Below are 27,167 nucleotides of genomic sequence, written 5' to 3'. Positions count from 1 at the left end.
TGGAAGAACGGTCGTATCCGGAGTGGAGGGGTCACAGTCGGTGACCACAGAAGACATAACAAAGGGTCCGCCCGAAAGCCAACTGCAAAGAATATCAAAGGTCTGCTGAATCAGATTTGCATATCTCTATCTCTCTCTCTCTCCAACGGCACAACAGCGATTACTGCGAACAGTGCTAAGCTGAACTCTGCGTCACTAGGGGATCATTTTACCCCTAGACTGCGATAGAGCTTGGTTGATTCCTATTACCTTAGTTCTGTGTACATGTGTGTTATATCATCGCTAACTTGTTGCATTTATATCCTTACGATTAGAGTACTGTGTTACTTATTTCTTTAATAAAACTTTATTAGTTTCTGTTAAACCAGACTCCAACTAAGTGGTCCACTTCTGTTGGTTTGGTAACCCAGTTACGGGGTACGTAACAGCTGAGTTTGCATGAAAAGCCCCTTCTACATCACACCTATTTTCATATTTGTCAGTCCTAAGCAGCAAGTTCCGCAAAACACATTTGATTGAATTGTCAGCATCAGAATGAGAATCATGTTTACTATTACTGGCATGTGTCATGAAATTTGTTAACTTAGAAGTCGCAGTTCAATTGAACACATAATATAGAAGAGAAATAATAAGTATAAATAAATACATAAATAAATTACACTATATGTATATTGAATAGATTAAACATCATGCAAAAACAGATATAATATATATTTAACAAGTGAGGTAGTGTTCAAGGGTTCAATGTCCATTTACAAATCAGATGACAGAAGGGAAGATGCTGTTCCTGAATCACTGAGTGTGTGCCTTCAGGCTTCTGTCTCTCCTAACTGATGGTAACAATGAGAAAAGGGTATGCCCTGAGTGCTGGGGGTACCGAGGCAAGATCCAGAATGGTGTACAAATCTTGGAATGTAAGTCCATAACTCCCTGAAATTTGGAACAGAGGGAGATAGTAAAGTAGCTGATAAAGAGAGCTTATGGCAATAAGCCAGCATTGTGCATGTGAGAATTCATGTTGCAAATTATAAAAACAAGGTTAAGACACACTTTAGGTTGGTGTGTAGTTGTGTTTGCAGCATAGCAAGAAGGATGTGGAAACATTGGAGGGTTTGCACAAGAGGTTCACTAGATTTTGCCTGTAATATCAGACCATAAGACCAAAAGACAAAGGAGAAGAATTAGGCCATTCTTCCCTTTGAGTCTATTCCACCATTCCATCATGTCTGATTTATTTTCTCTCTCAACCTTATTCTCCTGCTTCTCCCCTTAATCTTTAATCACCATAATATTCAAGAACTTAACAATCTTCAGTGAATTGGCCTCCACAGCCGACTGTGGCAGTGAATTTGACAGATTCACCACCCTCCAGCTGAAGCGATTTTCCCTCATCTCTATTCTAAAGGAATGTGCTTGTACTCAGAGGCACTGCCCTCTGATCCTAGAACTCCCCATCACAGGGAACATCTTCTCCACATCCACTCTCCCTTGTCCTACCAATATTCAATAGGTTTGAATACCATTTCCCCTCTCCCCCTCATTCTACTAATCTCCAGTGAGTACAGGTCCAGAGCCATCAAACTTTCTCCTCACACTCACAACACACAACATGGGCTCTTTCTCTTTCCATCATTAACTTTTCACCATGAACACTTTCCCTATTGACGCACCACAGCTAACATTATAAATCAAGCAAAAAATAAATTGAACTTCAGGAATCAGGTTGTCAACATTTCAGATTAACTCCCTGCTTCAGGACACCTCCAGTAGTTTATTTTGACTTCAGAATAGAACATTTACTATTGCTTGTGTCTAATATTTTAACATGTCTCAGCATTTCATTCAGTCTTTGAGAATTGTTTACATGTTCCTGTTCTGCTAAATATAACTAAAAGCTTTTCAGATTGTCACGTACAACACACCAATTGTGTTACTGTAGTTTTTTTGATCAAACTTCCTACCTGCCTTCTTCCTTATTTTTATTTCAGTCATTTCTCTCTGAGGACAGTCAGGTCCTGGCTGTGTCTCTGTGATTAAAATGATGTGGACATTGATTCTTCTGATTGGTTTCCTACCTGGTGAGTTACAGACAGCACTGGACAACTGCATAATCAGTGTTGGATTGGGGGTTGTACAACGTTTCCACAACAATACTTGAACACCTGTAGACACTAAAGATGTCGGAAGCTGGAGTTCAGAGTTCACTCCTGGAGAAACTCAATGGGTTAAGCAGCATCTATCAGGAGGAGGGGAAATGTCAATGGTTTGGGTCGAGAGCCTGCATCACGTGTGACTGGAGAGGGAGAGCGTGTAAATAGGGGAGGGGGAGGCATGAAACTGGGTCCTCAAGTTAGTCAGGGCTGAGGAATGAGGAACAGGCAAATTGAATGGGGTGGAAAAGGAATGGTGTTTGGAGGTGGGTGAGAGTGGAGTGGGAAGTGAACCCACAATGTACTGACACAGGGGAGAGAGCACTGACACAGCTGACACAGTAACAGCACTGACTGCACCTCAGACCAAAATTATTGGCTGTGGTGTCATGGTCCACGTGCTGAACATGACCTGCACCTGTTTTCACCGTCATGTTCAAAAATAATTTTTGCATTAAGTTGTTCCTTTCCCTCAAATCTGAAAATGCCTCCCTCAGTTTCAGGTGCATTGTGGGCAGAGAAACATGTGAGAGGAGTTGTGGGAAGAGCGATCACAATCGATTGTCTCTATGAAGAAAAGTACCGCTCACACACAAAGTATTGGTGCCATGGATGGACTCGTCACTGTTCAGTTTTAGTGGAAACAAATGGGCAACACGGACGGAGTGGACGAGTGTCAATCACAGATAACCCGGAACAGAGAAAATTTACTGTTACAATTGAGAATCTTCACTCTGGAGATACAGGATGGTACAGCTGTGGAATTGAAACACCAGGTCTCAATACAAGATTTAATTTACTTCTAAAAGTAAATGATGGTAGGTTTCTCAGTGATTGATTTGTGCATTCCATAAAATAAATGTCTCATGATCTTTGCCAGACACTGTCCATCCCTCATTATCTCTGCATTAATATCAGTGCCAAATGTTTCCCACCATACGGCAGGTCACTGAACCCAGTTACAATTTCATTCTCTCCTGAAAGCCTCCAAACATGTGACAGATATCTCACAAGTTGCTGCCTTTAAACCTCCTGAACATAACAGAGTGGCCACTGAGTGTATGTTCATGGTCTCTTGCTTCTGTGGCTCATCCACTTCGAGCTTTGATGTGTTGTACCTTCAGATGCTCTTCAGCACACCGCTGTCATAACCCACGGTTATTTGAATTCCTGTCACCTTTCTGTCAGCATGAACCAGTCTGGCCATTCTCCTCTGATCTCTCTCATTAACAAGGCACTTTTGTTCACAGAATTGCTGCTCTCTGGATGTTTTTTCATGTTGTTCGTACCATTCTCAGTAAACTCTAGAGACAGTTGTGTGTGAAAATCCCAGGAGGTTAGTAGTGCCTTAGATATTTACTACCCCGTCTGGCACCAGCAATAATTGCATGGTCAAAGGCACTGAGATCACATGACTTCCGCATTCTGATGTTTGTCCAGAACACTGACTGAAACTATTGAATATTTCTGCATGCTTTGATGGGCTGAGTTGCTGATGGTCTGATTGACTGATTAGATATTTTCATTAATGATCAGGTTAATATATGTACCTAATAAAGTGGCAGAAGAGTGTTTGATTTTCAGATGTTCATTCAGTGACTGAATGTTTAATTCTTTCCCACAGTATTTGTGTCTGTTCCTGTGCTTCGATATCTGTCACCAGCAAATGTCTCATGCCTCGGGGGCTCTGTGTCACTTTCCTGTGAGTCCTTCCAGGGATCCCTTCCCATTCAGTACAGATGGTATGAAAGAACTTCATCTGTGTATCCAAAGATCTCAGATACCAATGAACTGACTCTACATTGTCAATCCTTCAAGCACACACACCATCAATATTACTGCAGTGCCTCGAATCGGCTTGGAGCAAGATCCAGTGCAATGGTTAATGTGACAATCTTCAACAACAGAGATATCTGCAGTTATGTGACAGAAATCAATGGCACTAGTAAGTTCTAATTTTAAGGGAGGATACATTTAAATGTTTTTTAATTACTCTGTTACTGCTGGTCATATACTTCTAGTGAGGGTAAGGAATTTCTTTGCATTTGTAGAAGCTGCACATTGCAGCCTCCATGGGGTAGAAATAAAGTGCAGTGAACAGTTAAGTCTGTCACTTGCTCCTGGAAGATGTGAGGCATCTCAAACATAGTTGGACTTGCACATCTGGACAAATTGAGAACAGTCCATTAATATTTCTGGCTTTACTTTGAAAAGTCTAGACTAGGTATCGACTTCTGATTCAATGACACTCTCAGAAAAGCAAAAGGAAAGACTTATAATATTGCAAATATTAGAGGGAATAACAGAAATCTGGCAATGGCAGGGGCAGGGATGAGTGTCGTTGCTATTAGTAAGCAAAACGGGAAGCTGAGGGATCTGAAAGTAGATGAGTCATTTGGACAGATGGACTATACCCAAGTTTCTGAAAGAGTTCTATAAAGAAATCGTGGAGGCATTAGTGGTCACCTTTCAAGAATAACTAGACTCTGGATTGTTCGAGGGATTAGAAAATTGGAAATATCACCCCACTCTTTAAGAAAGGAGGGAGGCAAAAGAAAGGAAATAGTCAACCAGTTAGCAGGACTTTAGTGGTTGTGAAGATGTGGGAGTCTATTACTAAGAACAGGATTTTGGGGTACTTGGATGTATATGATCAAGTATGGTTTCCATATGGGGGAAATCATGCCTGAAAAATCAGCCTCAGAATGCAAGAACATCCCTTTATTTTATTTATTTACCGATAGAGTACAGAGTAGGCCCTTCCGGCCCTTTGGGCCACAACACTGAAGGAACTCTCGACAAACCCAATTAACTGTAAACCTCATCACAGAGCAATCTGCAAAGACCAATTCTCCTAATGAGTATGTCTTTGGACTGTGGGAGGAAACAGGACCACACGGGGAGACCCCATACATTCCACATGGAGGATGTGCAGGCTCTGTACATTAGAACAAAGATGAGGAGGAATTTCTGTAGCCACAGGGTGTTGAATCTGTGGAATTCAATACCATACATGGCTTTTGAGACCAAGACATTGGGTATATTTAAAGCGTACTTAATAGTTCCTTGTTTAGGAAAGGCATCAAAGATTACGGGGAGAATAGAATTGAGTCGGGTAATAAATCAGCCTTGATGTAATAGTGGAGCAGACTGTATGGGCCAAATGGCCTAATTCTCCTATTTCTTATGGGCTCATTGTCTTTGGTCATCTCTGGCTTTTGAATATCTGAGCGGCCCAGGTAAACTACTAACTGCTGAAACTGAGTTTTTGTTTGTTAAATAAAAAACCTCACTCACTTTGAGACATGAGAAGGAAATCCATTTCTTCTATGAACAAGGCTGCTGCATTTCATGATTACAACAAGGATAACAAACCTTCAAGTCCCTTTTAATCACTAAAGGAATGTCAGTCCAAGGCGAGGGATGGGCTGGTGTTCAGCTTGCTGCACAGTAAGGTTTACGTGTCTTTACGCTGAACTGAGGCCATGGTTGGCAATTAACGGGCTCATGAATTGGCTACAGTCATGACTGGCTTCTTGGCTGTGGCCTCAGTTTTGTGAATTTCAGTTCCAAATGTTACTTGCTTACTTTGATTTGCTCTTTTTTCTGTATATTGGGTGTTCTATTTTTTTATGATTGTCTGGAAGGAGGTGAATCTCAAGGTTGTATATGGTATCAAATCTTTGATAATAAATGTACTTTGAACTTTGAATTTTGAGACTGAAGTGCAATCTGATAGGCTGTGATCCCATAAGCTGTCACATCTATGCAATGAAATAGAATTCTGAATTTAACTTTTCAAAAGTGTGTTCCAGTTTAGGGAGCAACACACATAAAAGTTGCTGGTGAACGCAGCAGGCCAGGCAGCATCTCTAGGATGAGGTGCAGTCGACGTTTCAGGCCGAGACCCTTCGTCAGGACAAACTGCAGGAAGAGTGAGTAACGGATTTGAAAGTTGGAGGGGGAGGGGGAGATCCAAAATGATAGGAGAAGACAGGAGGGGGAGGGATAGAGCCAAGAGCTGGACAGGTGATAGGCAAAAGGGGATACGAGAGAATCATGGGACAGGAGGTCCAGGAAGAAAGACAAGGGGGGGGGCCCAGAGGATGGGCAAGGGGTATATTCAGAGGGACAGAGGGAGAAAAAGGAGAGTGAGAGAAAGAATGTGTGTATAAAAATAAGTAACAGATGGGGTACGAGGGGGAGGTGGGGCATTAGCGGAAGTTAGAGAAGTCAATGTTCATGCCATCAGGTTGGAGGCTACCCAGACGGAATATAAGGTGTTGTTCCTCCAACCTGAGTGTGGCTTCATCTTTACAGTAGAGGAGGCCGTGGATAGACATGTCAGAATGGGAATGGGATGTGGAATTAAAATGTGTGGCCACTGGGAGATCCTGCTTTCTCTGGCGAACAGAGCGTAGGTGTTCAGCAAAGCGGTCTCCCAGTCCGCATCGGGTCTCGCCAATATATAAAAGGCCACATCGGGAGCACCGGACGTGGTATATCACCCCAGCCGACTCACAGGTGAAGTGTTGCCTCACCTGGAAGGACTGTTTGGGGCCCTGAATGGTGGTAAGGGAGGAAGTGTAATGGCATGTGTAGCACTTGGTCCGCTTACACGGATAAGTGCCAGGAGGGAGCACAGTGGGGAGGGATGTGGGGGACGAATGGACAAGGGAGTCGCGTAGGGAGCGATCCCTGCGGAATGCAGTCGGGGTGGAGGGAAAGATGCGCTTAGTGGTGGGATCCCGTTGGAGGTGGCGGAAGTTACGGAGAATAATATGTTGGACCCGGAGGCTGGTGGGGTGGTAGGTGAGGACCAGAGGAACCCTATTCCTAGTGGGGTGGCGGGAGGATGGAGTGAGAGCAGATGTACGTGAAATGGGGGGGGGGTGCGTTTAAGAGCAGAGTTGATAGTGGAGGAAGGGAAGCCCCTTTCTTTAAAAAAGGAAGACATCTCCCTCGTCCTAGAATGAAAAGCCTCATCCTGAGAGCAGATGCGGAAGAGACGGAGGAATTGCGAGAAGGGGATGGCATTTTTGCAAGAGACAGGGTGAGAAGAGGAATAGTCCAGATAGCTGTGAGAGTCGGTAGGTTTACAGTAGACATCAGCGGATAAGCTGTCTCCAGAGACAGAGACAGAAAGATCTAGAAAGGGGAGGGAGGTGTCGGAAATGGACCAGGTAAACTTGAGCGCAGGGTGAAAGTTGGAGGCAAAGTTAATAAAGTCAACGAGCTCTGCATGCGTGCAGGTAGCAGCGCCAATGCAGTCGTCGATGTAGCGAAGGAAACGTGGGGGACAGATACCAGAATAGGCACAGAACATAGATTGTTCCACAAAGCCAACAAAAAGGCAGGCATAGCTAGGACCCATACGGGTGCCCATAGCTACACCTTTAGTTTGGAGGAAGTGGGAGAAGCCAAAGGAGAAATTATTAAGAGTAAGGACTAATTCCGCTAGACGGAGCAGAGTGGTGGTAGAGGGGAACTGATTAGGTCTGGAATTCAAAAAGAAGCGTAGAGCTTTGAGACCTTCCTGATGGGGGATGGAAGTATATAGGGACTGGACATCCATGGTGAAAATAAAGCGGTGGGGGCCAGGGAACTTAAAATCATCGAAAAGTTCAAGAGCATGAGAAGTGTCACGAACATAGGTAGGAAGGGATTGAACAACGGGGAATAAAACCGTGTCGAGGTATGCAGAAACGAGTTCAGTGGGGCAGGAACCCTCCTGTCTTCTCCTATCATTTTGGAAGCTCTTGGCTCTATCCCTCCCCCTCCTGTCTTCTCCTATCATTTTGGATCTCCCCCTCCCCCTCCAACTTTCAAATCCCTTACTCACTCTTCCTTCAGTTAGTCCTGACGAAGGGTCTCGGCCTGAAACGTCGACTGCACTTCTTCCTAGAGATGCTGCCTGGCCTGCTGCGTTCACCAGCAACTTTTATGTGTGTTGCTTGAATTTCCGGCATCTGCAGAATTCCTGTTGTTCCAGTTTAGGGAGGATGCTGCAGAGTCAGAGAGTTATAGGTTATGGAAACAGGAGCTTCACCCCAAATCGTCCATGCTGACCACAGTGTCTTCCTGAGCTTCTCCCATTTCCCTGCATTTGGCTGGTATCCTTCTAGAACTTTCCTACATATGAACTTGTCCAAATGTATATTAAATAGTGTATTTGTAACCATCTCTAGCACTTCCTCTGACTGCCTTTTCCACACACACACTGCTCTGTGTAAAACACTGCCTCTCCAGGCTCTCTAAGAATTTCCCTTCACTCTTTAAGCCAAGGGTCTCTCGTTTTCGACTTCCCCATCCTGGGATAAAGACTGTGATTATCCACCATACCTTTGTCCACAAAACAAACTAACACAATATAATCCATGTCAAATCACACACAACAAAGACTGACAAAAAGCCAATGTGCAAAAGATGATGAATCATGCAAATAATAAAAATACGTAAACAAATAATACATAGAACATGAGAGGCAGAGTCTCTGAAAGTGAGTCCACAGCTGCGGAGTCAGTTCAGTGCTGAGGCGAGTGAAACCAATCCGGGAGCCTGATAGCTGCAGGACAACTGTTTACAAACCCCGTGGTGTGAGCCCCAAGACTCCTGCACCTTCCACCTGATGGTAGTACCGAGAGGAGAGGGAGACAGGTCAAATGCAAGCAGACCATACAGGCTCAGGTGGGGACAGCTTGCTGGCACTGAGCAATGGGGCTGAACACCGGCTCATTTTCAAGATCCTCATGCAAACTTACACAACTCTTTCCACTGTCCACCACACTGCAGTGTCACCCATAACTTATTAATCATTCCACCTACATTTTCATTCCAAATTATTAATATTGATGACAAATAAGAGTGGTTAACAAATAACAGCACCGATCCTGATGGCACACCACTGGTGATAAAGTCTGATGTTGTCAGAAAACCAACACTCCACGACCACAGTCTGACTCCTTCCACCAAGACTATTCAATATCCATCCAGGTAGCTTACCATGTGATCTCACATTACAGATCAGTCTGCTATGCAAGGTACGGTCATAAGCCCTGCTAAACAAAACAGCTAAACACTAAAGTCCTGTCGTCATCAGTTCCTATGATCATCTCTCAAAAAAAACTCAAATATTTTTGGGAGAGGATTTCCTATGCACAATATTATGTTGACTATCCCAAATCACATCTTGCATTTGCAAATTCAGGGAGATCCTGTCTCACACAATTGCCTACAGAAAGTTAACCCCCACTGATCTTATGCTCACCTACCTGGAATGGGACTGGATCAGTAATCTATTGACTCTGAAATGTGGAAACATACTGAGACAGTAGTGGGCAATGATAATGATGACTCCAACAAATAAGATTCATTACTTGTGAAGAGGTGTGAGCACGAGATGAGGGACGATGCTAGGGCCTCTGCCCCTTCCCTCTTCAGTCCTGACGAAGGGTTCCGGCCTGAAAAGTCAACTCATCATTTCCACGGATGCTTCCTGACCTGCTGAGTTCCTCCAGCGTGTTGTAAGTGTTGCTTTGATCCCAGCATATGCAGATTATATTGTGTTTTTGATGCGGTTGTCTTTTCAGTCAATGTCGAATTCAATTACACCAATTGACAGTGTGGCAGATTCCTTAGGACACAGTGACATTTATAAATTAAATATCTTTATTATAATGATTGCATTTCTTATCTTTTGTGTCAGTTCCAGTGTGATAATGATTTTGTTCTCCTTTACACCTTTGTACAAGAAATGACATGAAACGATCTAGAATCTTGAATCTCCCTGTGTTGATTTGATTTTACCTGTGCGTTTTCTGAGAAACTTCTCCCTCAGTTTCAGGTGCTTTATGGGCAGAAGATAAAGTAAGAGGAGTTGTGGGAAGAGCGATCACAATCGATTGTCACTATGCACCAATGTACCGTTCACACACAAAGTATTTGTGCCGCATGTGGGGTCACCAATGCACACCGTTAGTGAATACAAATGGGACAAATGAGCAGTATGGAAGAATGGCAATCAGAGATAACACATCCCAGGGAATATTTACTGTTACTATGGAGAATCTTGTCTCTAATGATACAGGACATTACAGATGGGGAATTACAACATCTGGCAATCATCCAGTGTGTGATGTGCATCTACAAGTATCTGACGGTAGGTTTCTTTTTGATTGACTTGATGTCTCCAATGAAATGTCTGATTCATATTTTCTCTGGGAAGAGTCAGGGCAGCAGGAATATCCGGAGGCTCCACAGCAGTGCAGAGCCCTGTGGCGAGTGAACAATGGTAAAGAAACCCCGCTCATGTTGCTCTCACCCAGTGCAGGTTCTGACCCACTGATGGGACACCAATTTCCAGCGGAAAGCTCAGCAAGTTTTCCTGCCTCTGAACTCCATGAAATGTTACGTATCAGAGGAGGAGGTGTTTCCTATCCTGAGGCATATCAGTGTGGAAATATCACCTGGGCCTGCTAAGGTGTTCCCTCAGATCTGACGGGAGACAAGTGCAGAAAATACCTGGGCCCTGACAGACATACTGAAACTATTCTTAGCAACCGGAGAGGTACCAGAGGATCGGAGAGTAGCCAATACTGATCTGCTGTTTAAAAAAGGGTCTAAGCATAAATTAGGAAATTGTAGAGAAGTGAATCTCACATCAGTTGCAGAAAAGTTATTGGAATGTATTCTAAGTCAGGGATCCCCAACCTTTTTTGCATCGCGGACCAGTTTATTATTGACAATATTCTTGCGGACCGGCCGACTGGGGAGTGCAGGGGGTGGGTAAGGTTGCCAATGGACAAGAGTAAAAGTCAAATACATTGTGTTTACCCCAGACGACTACAATTACCAAGAAGCTTTGCGCGGGCAACTCTGTGTGCATGTGCGACTTGCGCATGCATGTACGTGCCGATTTTTTTTCTACAAATCGTTTTTGGCGATTCTGTTGGGGAGGTGGGGTGTTAATCACAACCGGAATATAGAAGATCAGTCAACTATAGGTCACCTTTTAGTGGCTAATACACTCAATTTTGTTTATAAAAGGGTTTACCTAATAAATTTAATACTAAACACACAGCGCATATTTTCCTCGCATAAAAATAGTGATAAGTCAGTTACTGTATAAGTCACTTATAAGTCAATAGCATCATAACATTTTAAGTGACGTTTGGATATTAAATACACAGCACATATTTTCCTCGTATGAACATATAAAATCATTGCAACACACCAATATCGCTGAATCAGTGGGAGCCCTGGGCTTGTTTTCCTGCAACAAGATGGTCCTATCGAAGGGTGATGGGAGACAGCGATACTCGAAGGGGGTTCCTTATGTCCAGTCTATTCTGCAATGTAGTTTTCGTTGCATTCATTGCAGAGATATGTTGGAAATGGAAGCAACGTTTTCAGTGCTTTCGTGGCTATCTCAGGATATTCAGCTTTGACTTTGATCCAGAACACCGGCAGAGATGTTATGTCAAACATACTTTTCAGCCCGTCGTCATTTGCAAGCTTCAGGAGTTGACCTTCTTCCCGCGCTGACATGGGTGACGCGCGGGTAATGACCTCGTGTGCATTCAAGCTCAACAGTGGGCGTGACGAGAATGAGGAAAGGTGCAGCTGACTCATATCGCCAAATCATATCGTTTCCTCGCGGCCCTGTAGCACATGCTTTGTGGCCCGGTGGTTGGGGACCGCTGTTCTAAGTGACCAGATAGATCTATCATATTTGGATAGACATGGGCGGATTAAGAATAGTCAGCATGGCTTCGTGGGTGGTAGTACATGTCTAATCAAACTTATAGATTTTATCGAGAAGTCATCACCACTTCCCTGCCTTCACTAGACCCTCTCCAATTGCAGCACATCCATTCAAAGATATATGCCTCGAACTGTTCACCATATTCCACATGCAGTTTGACCAATACCTCATAAAGCTGCAATTTCTGTATGATTTCTCAACAACAGAACAGAGAACGTTTTACAATCCCACCGTTGTATCGACTAGTATGCACAGGATTGGGAACAGGTTTAAACACAACGGTTAAGTGGCCTTTTCACTTTGCTTCACCAAATTGTTATTGTTATTCAGTGATCTAGTTGCTGAAACAGAAATGCTTTGCTGAAAACGTTTTGTGTCTCTGCATTTGTTCTCATAAGTATATTGACCCATGGTTGTTGAGAAGTTTTCCGAGAAGTGATGGGGCAATGCAGGAAGAGACCAGAGCAGTAGGTTAATATGTAGCATCTGTTGTTAATTCTCTATATTTTGTTTGGTAAGACAATTAAATGTAGCTCCCCTGGCCACCCTCAGGGTCGCTCGGCTCGCTGTCGTCTAGGGAAACAGCCCTCAGCCCCACCAAACTGGGTAATTAGTTTGTGTGGATGCTGTGTGAGGTACCTCACCCTGCCCAGATAACAGACAATACACCAGATACGATTAAATGAATTACAGTTTATAGATATTACTGGAACAATATAATTAATAGAGAATAAAATATAAAAGGAAAATAAAAGGCGCCACACTTATCAAAGTTCGATCTCTTCATGCACAAACAGTTGGAGCTCAGGACCCTCCTTCTTCACCCTGTGATCCCCTTGGACCACCTCGACCTGCTGCCTGGGACCAACAACGGTGGTCGACCAGACGCTCCACACGTCTCTGTCTCCTCTCCTCGCCGAACACCCTGCACCTCGGGCTCCTGATCAGGGTGCAACCCCATTAGCCAACTCACAGCACCTGGTCCATCCTCCCTCTCTCTCTCTTGTGCCTTCTCTCCAAAAACCCGCACATCACAATAACTTACAGACACACAGAAAGAATAACATCTATCCCAATTGGTTTGTTCATCCTGTTATTAGTAACATAATCCAAACAAACTGCTAGCGGGAGGACTTTCTCAGTAGTTAACATAACAAAGAAGCCATTTCAATTATAACATAACAAAGAAGCCATTTTAATTAGCCTATGCAGTAACATAAAAGAAGAAACACCGTACATAAAGAAAACAGAAGTTCTGACCACATCCTTCACTGAGGGTGAACATTAGGCTGATGACAGCAGTGACTGATGCAATAGACTCAGCACTCATACTATACAATGGACAGAATTTAAGCAGATATACATTAACAGCTAATATACTGCACTGTTTTCCCTTAAAACAAATGTAACAAACCCAAAATTACAAAAGATCTCCATCTATACTGAATTATTTTATCATTTATCTCTTTATATACAATGTGAAATTAACAGTTAATAAACAATTGCAAAGTCAGCAACAAAAATTCAGGAAAATATAAATCAGCCACATTCTTGCACCACCTAATCCCACACAATACAATGAAACCAAAAGCAACACACACAAAATACTGGAGGAGCGCAGCAAATCAGTCAGTATCTATGGAAATGAATAGATAGTTGATATTTCGGGTCAAGGTCATTCTTCTCCTCGTCTTACTTTTCTTTTACTTCCCCCTGGGTCCCCTTTTCCTCCCATTTCTCCTTTGGTTCAGTCTACCCTCCTATCAGGTTCATTCTTTACAGCCTTTAGCACCATTCCCATCCACCTGGCGTCACCCATCCATGAGAAATAGAAACTACAGGGGTCGTCTACTTAACATAATTTCCTGCAAAATGGAGTTGATTTGGTTTAGGAACAGATCTGACATGGATTTTACTCCATTGTGACTGTGTAATTCCATTCACTTGGTTTCCCCTCACATCCAAACTGAAATTCCATCAGAGCTCTTGAAATTGCACCAACAGATGGGAAAGAATTCAGAAGACGTGAGCTTTAAAATTTCCTTCAAAGAGCAGACACAGCTTTCAGAGAGGAGAGGGAATTAAGTAAAGTACTGTATGCTGAGTTTGCATGAAAGCCCTTCTACATCACACCTATTCCCTAATTTGCTCCCTCCTCAGCAGCAAGTTCCTTAAAACAGATTTGATTGAATTACCAGAATCAGAATGAGAATCAGGTTTATTATCACCGTCATGTGTCGTGAAATTTGTTAACTTAGCAGTTGTAGTTCAATTGAATACATAATATAGAAGAGAAATAATAATAAATAAATAAATAAATAAATAAATAACAGTATACGTAAATTGAATAGATTAAAAATCATGAAGAAACAGAAATAATATATACCTAACAAGTGAGGTAGTGTTCATGGGTTCAATGTCCATTTACAAATCAGATGGCAGAGGGGATGATGCTGTCCTGAATCACTGAGTGTGTGCCTTCAGGCTGTATGGGCCAGGTGGCCTAATTCTGCTTGTATGTCTTATGGTCTCATTTTCGTATGTCTTATGGTCATTGCTAACCTTTGAAGTGCTTGAACAGCCCGGGTAAATTACTATCTGCTGAATATGAATTTCTGATTGCTGAATAAGACACTCGTTTGAGATATGAGAAGGGAACCCATTCCTTCTATTTAAGTCTATATACAGAAATGAACAAGGCTGCTGCATTTCATCATTATGTCAAGGCTAATAAACCTTCACATCCCATTTAAAACACAAAAGGTATGTCTGCCCTAGACAAGGGATGGGCCAGTGTTCAGCTTGCTGCTCAATGAGGTTTACTTGTCTTTACGCTGAATTGAAACTGTGGCCTGCAATTAACGGGCTCCAGAATTGGCTGCAGAAATGAGTGGCTGAACACTGAACACTGGTTCATTTCTGAAATCTTCTTCTAACCATAGACAACTCTTTCCACTGTCCACCACACTACTCTTTCCACTGCTCACCTGTAATTTATTAATCATGCCACCCCTAAATTTTCATTCCAAGTTATTAATATTGATGACAATAAGAGTTTTAACAAATAAATCACCGATCCCGATGGTATACCACTGGTGATAAAGTCTGATGTTGTCAGAAAACCAACACTCCACTACCATAATCTGACTCCTTATACCAAGCCCCTTCAGTATCCATCCAGCTATCTTACCATGTGATTTCACATTACAGATCAGTCTATTATGTAAGATCCTGTCATCAGCCTTGCTAAACTCTTTTTTCCTGTCCTCTGCTGTTTCTTTAATCATCTCTTCTAAAAAAGCTCAGACTTTTTTTGTAGAGAGCATTTCCTTTGCACAAAATAATGTTGACTATGCCTAATCAGATCTTGTCTTTGCAAATTCAAGTAGATCCTGTCTCACACAATTGCCCCCAGTAAGTTACCCACCACTGATCTTGGGCTCACCTGCCTGGAATGGGACTGGAACAGTCATCTATTGACTCAGAAGTGTGGAAACACACCGAGACAGTAGTCGGCTGTGACAATGGTGACACGAATCAAATAAAAGATATTACTTGTGAAGAGCTGTGAGCACGTGATGAGGGACGATGCTGTTGTCTTCTCAGTCAATGTGGAATTCAATTACACCAATTAACAGTGTGGCAGATTTGGAAGAACACAACAACAGGTATAAGGAATAGTGTAGAGCCAGGTGAGGGGAGAATATGTCCAGCTGGAGAAATCTCCTGCAACCTGTTAAGCGAGAACATCAGATCTATCATTGCTGGAATCTGATCTCACTCTGCAGGAATCACTATGATAGTCCACACTGTTCTCTTGAAATCAGAGTTCTTCCTGGGCCTCTTCAGTGGTTCAGTTAGCAGAGAACGTTACCAGATCTGGAGTCAAAGGTAAACCAGGATGGTAGGGATGAGAGATTTCTCCCCCTAAAAGCCATTCCAATCCCAACAGTTATTGAAATCACACCTGGATTTCTAGACACTAAAGTACTAATGACCACTGTTGCACCACCTTCTGTGCTTCGTTCATCGTCGTCGATGAAGACCTCAACACCATTAGTCACTTTGAGACTGGATGTGGTGTGTCCGAAGATGACTGGTCAGGCCAATTCAGGCACGGAATGTCCTGGCACATGTTGGGGACACATGTGTAGGTACTGCAGTTGTTGTGCTGGTGGCTCTGGACTTGTGCAGCTTGCGCTTATGTTGTGCTTCAGCAGTGCGCCTGGCTCCGTAAGCTTGACAGCCCTTGTGGATGAGGCCGCGCTATGTAGGGCGGTTTTGTGCCAGCGTTTCCCAAGAGGTCATGTCTATGTCAAATGACTTCAGGGAGGCCTCTAGAGTGTCTTTGTAATATTTCTTCTGCCCTCCATGCGAGCATCTTCCAGCAGAAAGTTCCCTGAAAAGGAGCTGCTTGGGTATGTGCTCGTCCGGCATGCGGATGACATGACCTGCCCACCGGTTCTGTGCTCTCATCAGCAGTGTGTGGACTGATGGCACACTTGCTCTAGAGAGAACTTCAGTGTCTGGTACTTTATTTTGCCATCTGATGCCTTATATTCTGCGAAGACAAGTCATGTGGAAATGGTTGAGCTGTCTTGCATGCCTTTGATACACATTTCACAGGCATTTTTCTACGGGGTTGCAAACAGAACTACATATTATTGTTCTCGTTGTGATCTATCCAAAGTTTTATGAAGCTACAAAAGGCCTTGTCAGCTTTAGTCTCCAAAATCAATTGAATTGACTCTGTTCCTTATCCTTCACACAAATGAGGAGTAAACACCTTTATGTTGCATCTCCGTCTGAGTCTGCAATGTGCAATTTATAGTAATTTGTAGCAAATAGTATGTGCACCAGGACAGTCAATATAGCATAGAAATACAATCGTATCAGTGTGAATTCATCAGTCTAATGGCCTGGTGGAAGGAGCTGTCCCAGAGACTGTTGGTCCTGGTTTTAATGCGGTGGTACCGTTTCTTGGATGGTAGCAGGTGGAACAGTTTGTAATTGGGTTGACTTGGGTCCCCAAAGATCCTTTGGGTCCACACCTGTCGCTGTAAATGTCCTGAATAGTGGGGAGTTCCCATCCACAGATGTGCTGGACAGTCTGCACCAAACTATGCAATTGAGTGAAGTACAGTTTGCATCCATAGCAGTGATGCGGCCAGTCAGGATGCTCTCAGTTGTGCCCCTGTAGAAAGTCATTAGGATTTAGGGACTTATGCCAAACTTCTTCAACCGTTTTCAGTTGAAGCAAGTAGCTGAAGAAGGGAGTGGTAGAAATCGGGTAGAAAAAGTCGCTTTCTTTTTAACACTGCTCGGGGAGAGGGGTCTGCACTGTGCAGGCACGTGACGTAGCGCACCAAGGTTTAAAAAGAGAAAATTTCAACGGTTCTTGTTTCAGTCGAAGCAAGCAGCTGAAGAAGGGAGTGGAAGAACTGGGGTAGAAATAGTCATTTTTTTTAACACTGCTCGGGGAGAAGGATCTGCACTGCCCAGGCACGTGACGTAGCGTGCCAAGATTTAAAAGCAGACCACTATATACAGCGGCCATCGTTGGAGTAGACTGAGTCAGAGTGGGACGGCTTTGGCTCAACAGGCAGAGGCCAGGGTAGGTTCCGGTAAGTTTTTTTGTTTAGGTTGTCTAGTGTAGAGAGAATGCCAGGCAGGATGTTGGAATGCTCATCTTGCAGGATGTGGGAAGTCAGGGAGCCCTCCGGTGTCCCTGACAACGACACCTGCAAGAAGTGCATCCAGCTGCAGCTCCTGACAAACCGCGTCAGGGAACTGGAGCAGGAGCTGGATGACCTGCGGATCATTCGGGAGAATGAGGAGATCATAGATCGTAGCTACAGGGAGGTAGTTACGTCAAAGGAGCAGAGGACAGGAAATTGGGTCACTGTCAGGCGAGGGAAGGGGAAAGGGCAGGCAGAGCAGGGTTCCCCTGTGGCCATTCCCCTCAACAACAAGTATACCGCATTGGATATCGTTGGGGGGGATGAGCTGGGACAAGCTGCACTAGCTGGATCTCTGGCACTGAGTCTGGCTCTGCAGTGCAGGGGGGGGGGGGAAAGAGGAGAGCGGTAGTGATAGGGGACTCAATAGTTAGAGGTGCAGATGGGAGGTTCTGTGGTTGTGACAGAGAATCCAGGATGGTTTGTTGCCTCCCGGGTGGGGTGCCAGGGTCAAGGATGTCTCTGATCGATTGCATGACATTCTGAAGTGGGAGGGTGATCAGCCAGATGTCGTGGTGCACATCGGTACCAATGACATAGCAAGGAAGAGTGAGGAGGTCTTGGAGAGTGAGTATAGAGAGCTTGGGAGGAAGTTGAAAAGCAGGACCTCGAGGGTGGTAATCTCAGGATCGCTACCTGTGCTACGTGCCAGTGAGGGTAGGAATAGGATGCTCTGGAGGATGAACAAGTGGCTGAGGAACTGGTGTAGGGGGCAGGGTTTCAGATTTCAGGATAATTGGGACCTCTTCTGGGGCAGGTGGGACCTGTACAAGAGAGACGGGTTACACTTGAACTACAGGGGGATCAATATCCTTTCAGGGAGGTTTATTAGTGCTATTGGGGAGGCTTTAAACTAGATTTGCAGGGGGATGGGAACCAGAGTGCCAGAGCTGACAGTGTGGCTGGGGTGAAAATAAACGATGTTAAAAGTTCATGCAAATTCACTAATAGAAAGGTTGTGAGTGGTGGTAAAAATCCTCTGAGGTGTATATATTTCAATGCTAGGAGTATTGCGGGGAAGGCGGATGAGTTGAAGGCGTGGATTGACACGTGGAATTATGATGTTACAGCAATTAGTGGAACTTGGCTACAGGAGGGGCAGGACTGGCAGCTTAATATTCCAGGGTTCCGATGTTTCAGATGTGATCGAGGCAGAGGAATGAAAGGTGGGGGAGTGGCATTGCTTGTTAGGGAAAATATTACAGCAGTGCTCAGGCAGGACAGATTAGAGGGCTTGTCTACTGAGTCCTTATGGGTGGAGCTGAGAAACGGAAAAGGTATGGCCACATTAGTGGGATTGTATTACAGACCACCCAATAGTCAACGAGAATTGGAAGAGTAAATCTGCAGGGAGATAGCAGGCAACTGCAGGAAACGTAAGGTTGTGGTGGTAGGGGATTTTAATTTTCCATATATTGATTGGGACTCCCATACTGTTAGGGGTCTAGATGGTTTAGAGTTTGTAAAATGTGTTCAGGAAAGTTTTCTAAATCAATATATAGAGGGACCAACTAGAGGGGATGCAATATTGGATCTCCTGTTAGGAAACGAGTTAGGACAAGTAACGGAAGTCTGTGTAGGGGAGCACTTTGGTTGCAGTGATCATAACACCATTAGTTTCAACTTGATCATGGTCAAGGATAGATCTGGTCCTAGGGTTGAGGTTCTTAACTGGAAGAAGGCCAAATTTGAAGAAATGAGATAGGATCTAAAAAGCGTGGATTGTGACAGGTTGTTCTCTGGCAAGGATGTGATCGGTAGGTGGGAAGCCTTCAAAGGAGAAATTTTGAGAATGCAGAATTTGTATGTTCCTGTCAGGATTAAAGGCAAAGTAAATCGGAATAAGGAACCTTGGTTCTCAAGGGATATTGCAACTCTGTTAAAGAAGAAGAGGGAGTTGTATGACATGTATAGGAAGCAGGGAGTAAATAAGGTGCTTGAGGAGTATAAGAAGTGCAAGAAAATACTTACGAAAGAAATCAGGAGGGCTAAAAGAAGACATGAGGTTGCCTTGGCAGTCAAAGGGAAGGATAATCCAAAGAGCTTTTACAGGTACATTAAGAGCAAAAGGATTGTAAGGGATAAAATTGGTCCTCTTGAAGATCAGAGTGGTCGACTATGTGCGGAACCAAAGGAAATGGGGGAGATCTTAAATAGGTTTTTTGCGTCTGTATTTACTAAGGGAACTGGCATGAAGTCTATGGAATTAGGGGAAACAAGTAGTGAGATCATGGAAACTGTACAGATCGAAAAGGAGGAGGTCCTTGCTGTCTTGAGGAAAATTAAAGTGGATAAATCCCCGGGACCTGACAGGGTGTTCCCTCGGACCTTGAAGGAGACTAGTGTTGAAATTGCAGGGGCCCTGGCAGAAATATTTAAAATGTCCCTGTCTACAGGTGAGGTGCCGGAGGATTGGAGAGTGGCTCATGTTGTTAAGTTGTTTAAAAAAGGATCGAAAAGTAATCCAGGAAATTATAGGCCGGTGAGTTTAACGTCGGTAGTAGGTAAGTTATTGGAGGGAGTACTAAGAGACAGAATCTACAAGCATTTGGATAGACAGGGACTTATTAGGGAGAGTCAACATTGGTTTGTGCGTGGTAGGTCATGTTTGACCAATCTATTGGAGTTTTTCGATGAGGTTACCAGGAAAGTGGATGAAGGGAAGGCAGTGGATATTGTCTACATGGACTTCAGTAAGGCCTTTGACAAGGTCCCGCATGGGAGGTTAGTTAGGAAAATTCAGTCGTTAGGTATACATGGAGAGGTGGTAAATTGGATCAGACATTGGCTCAATGGAAAAGCCAAAGAGTGGTAGCAGGGAATTGCTTCTCTGTGTGGAGGCCTGTGACTAGTGGTGTGCCACAGCGATCAGTGCTGGGTCCATTGTTATTTGTCATCTATATCAATGATCTGGATGATAATGTGGTAAATTGGATCAGCGAATTTGCTGATGATACAAAGATTGGAGGTGTAGTAGACAGCGAGGAAGGTTTCCAGAGCCTGCAGGGGGACTTGGACCAGCTGGAAAAATGGGCTGAAAAATGGCAGATGGAGTTTAATGCAGACAAGTGTGAGGTATTGCACATTGGAAGGACAAACCAAGGTAGAACATACAGGGTTAATGGTAAGGCACTGAGGAGTGCAGTGGAACAGAGGGATCTGGGAATACAGATACAAAATTCCCTAAAAGTGGCGTCACAGGTAGAAAGGGTCGTAAAGAAACCTTTTGGTACATTGACCTTTATTAATCGAAGTATCGAGTATAAGAGCTGAAATGTTATGATGAGGTTGTATAAGGCATTGGTGAGGCCGAATCTGGAGTATTGTGTTCAGTTTTGGTCACCAAATTACAGGAAGGATATAAATAAGGTTGAAAGAGTGCAGAGAAGGTTTACCAGAATGTTGCCGGGACTTGAGAAACTCAGTTACAGAGAAAGGTTGAATAGGTTAGGACTTTATTCCCTGGAGCGTAGAAGAATGAGGGGAGATTTGACAGAGGTATATAAAATTACGATGGGTATAGATAGAGTGAATGCAAGCAGGCTTTTTCCACTGAGGCAAGGGGAGAAAAAAACCAGAGGACATGGGTTAAGGGTGAGGGGGGAAAAGTTTAAAGAGAACATTAGGGGGGGCTTCTTCACACAGAGAGTGGTGGGAGTATGGAATGAGTTGCCAGACGAGGTGGTAAATGCGGGTTCTTTTTTAGCATTTATGAATAAATTGGACAGATACATGGATGGGAGGTGTATGGAGGGATATGGTCCGTGTACAGGTCAGTGGGACTAGGCAGAACATGGTTTGGCACAGCCAAGAAGGGCCAAAAGGCCTGTTTCTGTGCTGTAGTTTCTATGGTTTCTATGGAAAGAGGTCCTGTTGTGCATTTTTCACCATAGAGCTGGTCCTTGGTGATGTGTATACTGAGGAACTTAAAGCTGTTTACCCTCTCAGCCCCAGATCAATTGATGTCAATAGACGTGAGACTGTCTCCGTTTCTCCTGCAGTCCACAACCAGCTTCTTTGTTTTTACGACATTGAAGGAGAGGTTTGCTTCTTGACACCACTCTGTCAGAGTGATGACTCTTCTCAGTAGGCTGTCTTGTTATTATTTGAGGTAAGTCCAATCAGTGTAATGTTGTCGGCAAATTTAATCAGCAGGTTGGAGCTGTGGGTCCAATAGTCAGGTGTCATCCCAAAAAATCTGTTATGAACTTCCTCCAATCAGTATATCCTTCCTTAAACTGAATGAATAAAATTACACAGAGTACTCCAGGCATGGTCTCAACAACACTGCCTGCAATGCAACAAGAATTCATTCTATCAAAATTCCAAACCTCTTACAATAAAAGACTGTGCACTATTTGCTTTTCTTCCAAATCTCATGCAAGAACTTTTTTCTATTTGTTCAGAAGACACTTGGATGCCTTTTTTCACTCATTTACAGTTTTGTTTATAATACTGTACTGTAGATAACAGTCTATTTTTAGGTTCCTTACATTGAGGTACATAACCTCATACTGTCCCATTCTCCATGTTTTGGCTCCACATTCATCTATCTATATACAGTTGAGGAGCCCTGATATCATCATCAACCCAGACATTTTTATGTCATTGGCAATGTAGTGGTTACTTTACAAACCAAAAACTCAAGAGAGGTGGGACTCGAAACTGTATGATGCATTTCCAAATAACTGTGTTCCAAGTCGAAGAATGTACTTTGATTCTTTATTATGAAAATTCATGAGGGGAATTGATAATGTGAATGTTGACAGTATTATTTTCTATAGTGGTTCTGTCTAAAGTTTGAGGAAGAGAGGGGAAGGATGTAACAAGAGCTTAGGGGCATGTTTTTCACACAGAGGGCAGTGGGTATATGGAGTGAGCTGCTAGAGGAAGTGGTAGCCATGGGTACAGTAAAAATGAATAGAAGATTTCTATACCAGCACATATAAAGAAAAGGGAAATGGGACTAATCCAACCAGGTGGAACGACGAGCTCAGGCTGGTCAGTGTGAATGAGTTGAGCTGAAGGGCCTGTTCCCTTATGGTATAACTCTTCGATGTTCAATGACGTTTGTCTGACCAATATTAGAACAGAAACAGAAGAGATTCTGCAGATGCTGGACGGCAAGAGCAACATATATAAAATTGTGGAGGAAATTTGCAGGTCAGGCAGCATCTATGAATGAAATCAACAGTTGATGTTTCAGGTTAAGACCCTCATCAGAAATGTCAACTGTTTATACATTTCTGTAGATACTGCCAGATCTGACCAGCTCCTCCAGCATTTTGTAGTAAACCAGAGTTGCTTTGTCATTGAGAACAGAAACGTGATCCTGTTGTATAACTCTCTGATGTTAATGACATTTATCTACCAAATATGACGTCATGCACTCCTGCTTGACAACATTTGGAAAACACATCCACATGAGACTGAATTTTCATTCCTTGCCTCAACAGGACGTGAATATTCATTTACAACAGTGTCATCTGTAAGGTAAATCACTTGATTCAGTTTTGCTTAATGGTACAATGTTCTTATTGCTAGTTCTATGTTTGGCCCTTGCTGATATTATGCTGAATGTTCTCTGAGACCAAGCATTCTGAGTCTTCTCCCTTCTTCTTGCACACTTTATCTTCCAAATCTCTATGCAGAGCCACTCAATATTTGTTTTTTTCTAATGCATTAATTTGTTTTATGCCTACATCATTTTTTAAATCACGATAATATACATTTTATTGTTTGAACATCTTTTTGCTTTTATGCATGCTCTGGTTGATTGATCCTGCAGTTGTTTCAATTTGCAAATTCTCTATTGGCTTTTGGATTTGTTATGAAATCTGTTGAACCTAATTCCTCCATCCCCACATAAACACCAGTCCAGGAATAATGAGATTGTTTTCCTGATCACCAATGATTATCTTTCTCAGTTCCATATTCATTCATTTGTTTTGTGGCGTGTTGTATGACTTGGATGATTATGGTCTTTCCAAGACTATGATTGTTTTTGGCAAATTTTTCCACAGAAGTTGTTTACCATTGACCCCTTATGAGCAGTGTCTTTATAAGACAGGTTATCCCAGCCATTATCAAGACACTTCAGAGATTGTCTGCCCGGCATCATTGGTCGCATAGCCAGCTGCTCATATGACCATCCAGCACCTGTCCAATGGCTTCATGCACCCTCATCTGTAGAGCTAAGCAAATGCTACACCTTGCCCAAGGGTGGTCAACAGACTAGCAGAAGGAAGGAGCACCTTAGATTGGGTGTTGTATAATAACTCAGATCTTATTAGGGAGTTTAATGTAAAGGAAGCCTTAGGAGGCAGTGATCATAATACAGGTCGACCTTCACTAATCATGCACCATTGGGACCTAAGGAGTGCCAGATTAGTGAAAATGCCAAATTACAAAATCATCACGTTAAGCATTATCAGTGCCAGATTATCGAAGGAACCGGATACAGGTAGTGGGATTAGTGAAGGTCGACTGTATGATTGAATTCACACTGCAATTTGAGAAGAAGAAGCATGACTCATATGTATCAGTATCGCAAAGTGAATTACAGAGGCATGAGAGAAGAGCTTGTGCAGGTGGATCGAAGGAGATACCGGAAGGGATAACAGCAGAGCAGAGACGGCTGAATTTTCCGGGAACAGTTCACAAGGCACAGTATAGATATGTCCCACAAAGGAAGAAGTTTACAAATGGCAGCCGTAGGCAACTGTGGCTGACAAAGGAAGTTAAGGGCTGCATTAAAGCCAAAGAAGGAGCATATAAGGTAGCAAAGGTGAGTGGGTAGCTGGATGATCGGGGAGCTTTTAAAATCCAAAATGAGGCAACTAAGGAAGCTATAAGAAGTGAAAAGATGAAATATGAGGGCAGACTAGTCAATAATATAAAGCAGGATGTCAAAGGTTTTTTCAGTTATATAAAGAGTAAAAGGGAGGAGAGAGATGATATTCGACCACTGAAAAATTATGCTGTTGAGCTAATAATGGGGGGGGGGGGGGCAAAGAAATGGCAAATGAACTTAATAGGTACTTTGCATCTGTCTTCACTGTGGAAGATACTAGCAGTGTGCCAGAGGTCCGTGAGTGTCAGGGAGCAGGAGTGAGTGCCATTGCTATTAGAAAGGAAAAAAGTGCTAGGCAAAGTCAAAAGTCTTAACATGGATAAGACACCTTGAATAGATGGACTACATCCCAGAGTCCTGAGAGAGGTTTCTGAAGAGATAATAGATTCATTGGTCATGATCGTTCAAGAATAACTTGATTCTGGCATGGTCCCAGAGGAATGTAAGATTGCAACTGTCACTCCATTCTTTAAGAAAAGAGGAATGCAAAAGAAAGGAAATCATAGGTCAGTTAGCCTAAACTTGGTGGTTGGGAAAGTGTTGGAGTCTATTATTAAGGACAAGATTTCAAGGTACTTAGAGTCTAATGATAAAATAAGTCAAAGACAGCATGGTTTCTCTGAAGGGAAATCTTGCCTGGCAAATCTATTACAGTTCTTAGAGGAAGTAACAAGCAGGACCGACAAAGGAGCGGGACTGGATGTCATTTACTTGGACTTTCAATGGCATTTGATGAGGTGCCACACATGAGACTGCTTAACAAGGTAAAATCCTATGGGGTTACAATAAAGTTACCGGCATGGATAGCGGTATGGCTGACCGGCAAGAGGCAGCAAGTGAGAATAAGAGGGGCTTTTTCTGGTTGGCTACCAGTGACTAGAGGTGTTCCTCAGGGGTCAGTATTGAACTACAATTTTTCACATTGTTTGTCAATGATTTAGATAATGGAGTTGATGGCTTTATGGAAAAGTTTGTGGATGGCAGAAAGATAGGTGCAGTGGTAGTTACTGCTGAGGAAGCAAAGCAATTGCAGCAGGACTTAGTCCAAATTGGAAGAATGGACAAAATGTGGCAGATGGATTACCGTGTTGGGAAAAGTATGATAATGCCTTTTTTTAAAAGGAACAATAGTGCACACCGTTACCTAACTGGGGAGAAATTTCAAACATCATAGTTGCAGAGGGACTTAGGAGACCTCGTGTAAGACTCTCAGAAGGTTAATTTACAGGCTGAAACTGTGGTAAAGAAGGCAAATGCAATTTTGTTATTTCTTTCAAGGGGAAGAGAATATAAAAGCAAAGAGATAATGTTGAGTCTTTATAAGACACTAATCACACTGCACTTGGACTTGAATATTCTCTACAGTTTTGGGTCCCATATCTCAGAAAGAATATGTTGTCTTTGGAGAAAATCCAGAGAAGGTTCACGAGGATGATTCCTGGGATGAAGGACATAACATATGAGGAGCCTCTGGCAGCTTTGGGACTGTACTAAATGGAATTCAGAAGAATATGTGGGGATTTCATCAAACCTACCAGATGCAGAAGGGACTAGATAGGGGTAATGTGGAGAGGCTGTTTTCTATGGTGGGGGTATTCAGAACTAGAGGGCACAGCCTCAAAATTGAGCTCTGACTCTTTAGAACGGAGGTAAGGAGGAAATTTTTAGCCAGAGAGTAGTAAATCTGTAGAATGCTGAACCACAGATTGTGGTGAAGGCCAAGTCTGTGTATATATTTAAGGCCGAAGTGGATCGTTTGCTGATTGCTCAGGACATCAAAGAATATGGCAAGAAGGCAGGTGTATGGAGCTGAGTGGAATCCGGGATCAGCCGTGATGAAATGGCAGAGCAGACTCGATAGATGAATGCTCCTTTGTCTTCAGGCCTTACACCTCTGGTAGAGATGTATTTCCACCCCACAACCCCATATTAATCATTCTAATTTGTCTGCATTATTTCACGTCCCTTCTCCCTTTCACCATCAGTCACGCGTCATTTATTATCTTTCACATCTATCCATGTGCACTCTATCACTGTCTTCCTTACGGCAGTGTCCACTTCCTTCAATTATATTTCTTTATCATCGTCGCACCTCTGCACTTCACCATTTCTTTCTCTTCCTTCACAAAATTTATTTTTACTTTGCAATTTCTGATTCACAGACCTCATTTTCCCAGCATTCATGTCCCAGTAATTCAGTCTGCAACTGACGATCAGAGGTTATTTTCTCTCTCTCAGTTGAACACACGTTTAGTCTCCAGTTTGAACTCCCCCGGCTCAGCTGCTTTACCTCACTCTACTCCACTGAGATTACAGCAGAATCAGGAGGCAAATGATTAAAACACAACGCTGCCCCATTTCCTCGTACTGATTCTATATCTCTTCCCCTTTGCTCAGTTTCATGATATGGCAGGTGGGCCGTTGGCTGCTCTTCGCTCTCCTGATGATCAGCACCAGTTCAGTCATGTGGTTCACAAGAGTAACTAAGGTAGGCTTATGGACATCAGTGGAATCACTTTCAAATATACTGCTCATGATATAACTCAGCTTTGACATGCTCTCTTGTGTGTAGAATGCTTGATGTCAATGTATGGAATGCTTGTTTCAGACGGAATTTCGTAGTGAGTGAAATAGAGCAGAGATCCCATTGTCGAAAAATCTCA

The 27,167-nt window shown here is 43.2% G+C and overlaps 1 protein-coding gene across 1 annotated transcript in view; it reads left to right on the top strand.

Moving 5' to 3' along the window:
* The window catches only part of LOC140210040 (polymeric immunoglobulin receptor-like), an 85,857-nt gene that overhangs the window by 55,965 nt on the left and 2,725 nt on the right, over window positions 1–27,167 (top strand). The window contains exons 6-10 of the mRNA XM_072278814.1: window positions 2,648–2,968; window positions 3,775–4,095; window positions 9,988–10,308; window positions 23,108–23,144; window positions 26,902–26,992. Of these exons, the coding sequence (XP_072134915.1) occupies window positions 2,648–2,968; window positions 3,775–4,095; window positions 9,988–10,308; window positions 23,108–23,144; window positions 26,902–26,992 (1,091 nt within the window). The remainder of the gene's footprint in view (window positions 1–2,647; window positions 2,969–3,774; window positions 4,096–9,987; window positions 10,309–23,107; window positions 23,145–26,901; window positions 26,993–27,167) is intronic.

This window comes from Mobula birostris, chromosome 14, assembly GCF_030028105.1.
Source record: "Mobula birostris isolate sMobBir1 chromosome 14, sMobBir1.hap1, whole genome shotgun sequence".
Taxonomy (NCBI): Eukaryota; Metazoa; Chordata; class Chondrichthyes; order Myliobatiformes; family Myliobatidae; genus Mobula; species Mobula birostris.
Note: the sequence above shows the minus strand (reverse complement) of the source record. Positions and strands in the feature narration are given on the sequence as shown.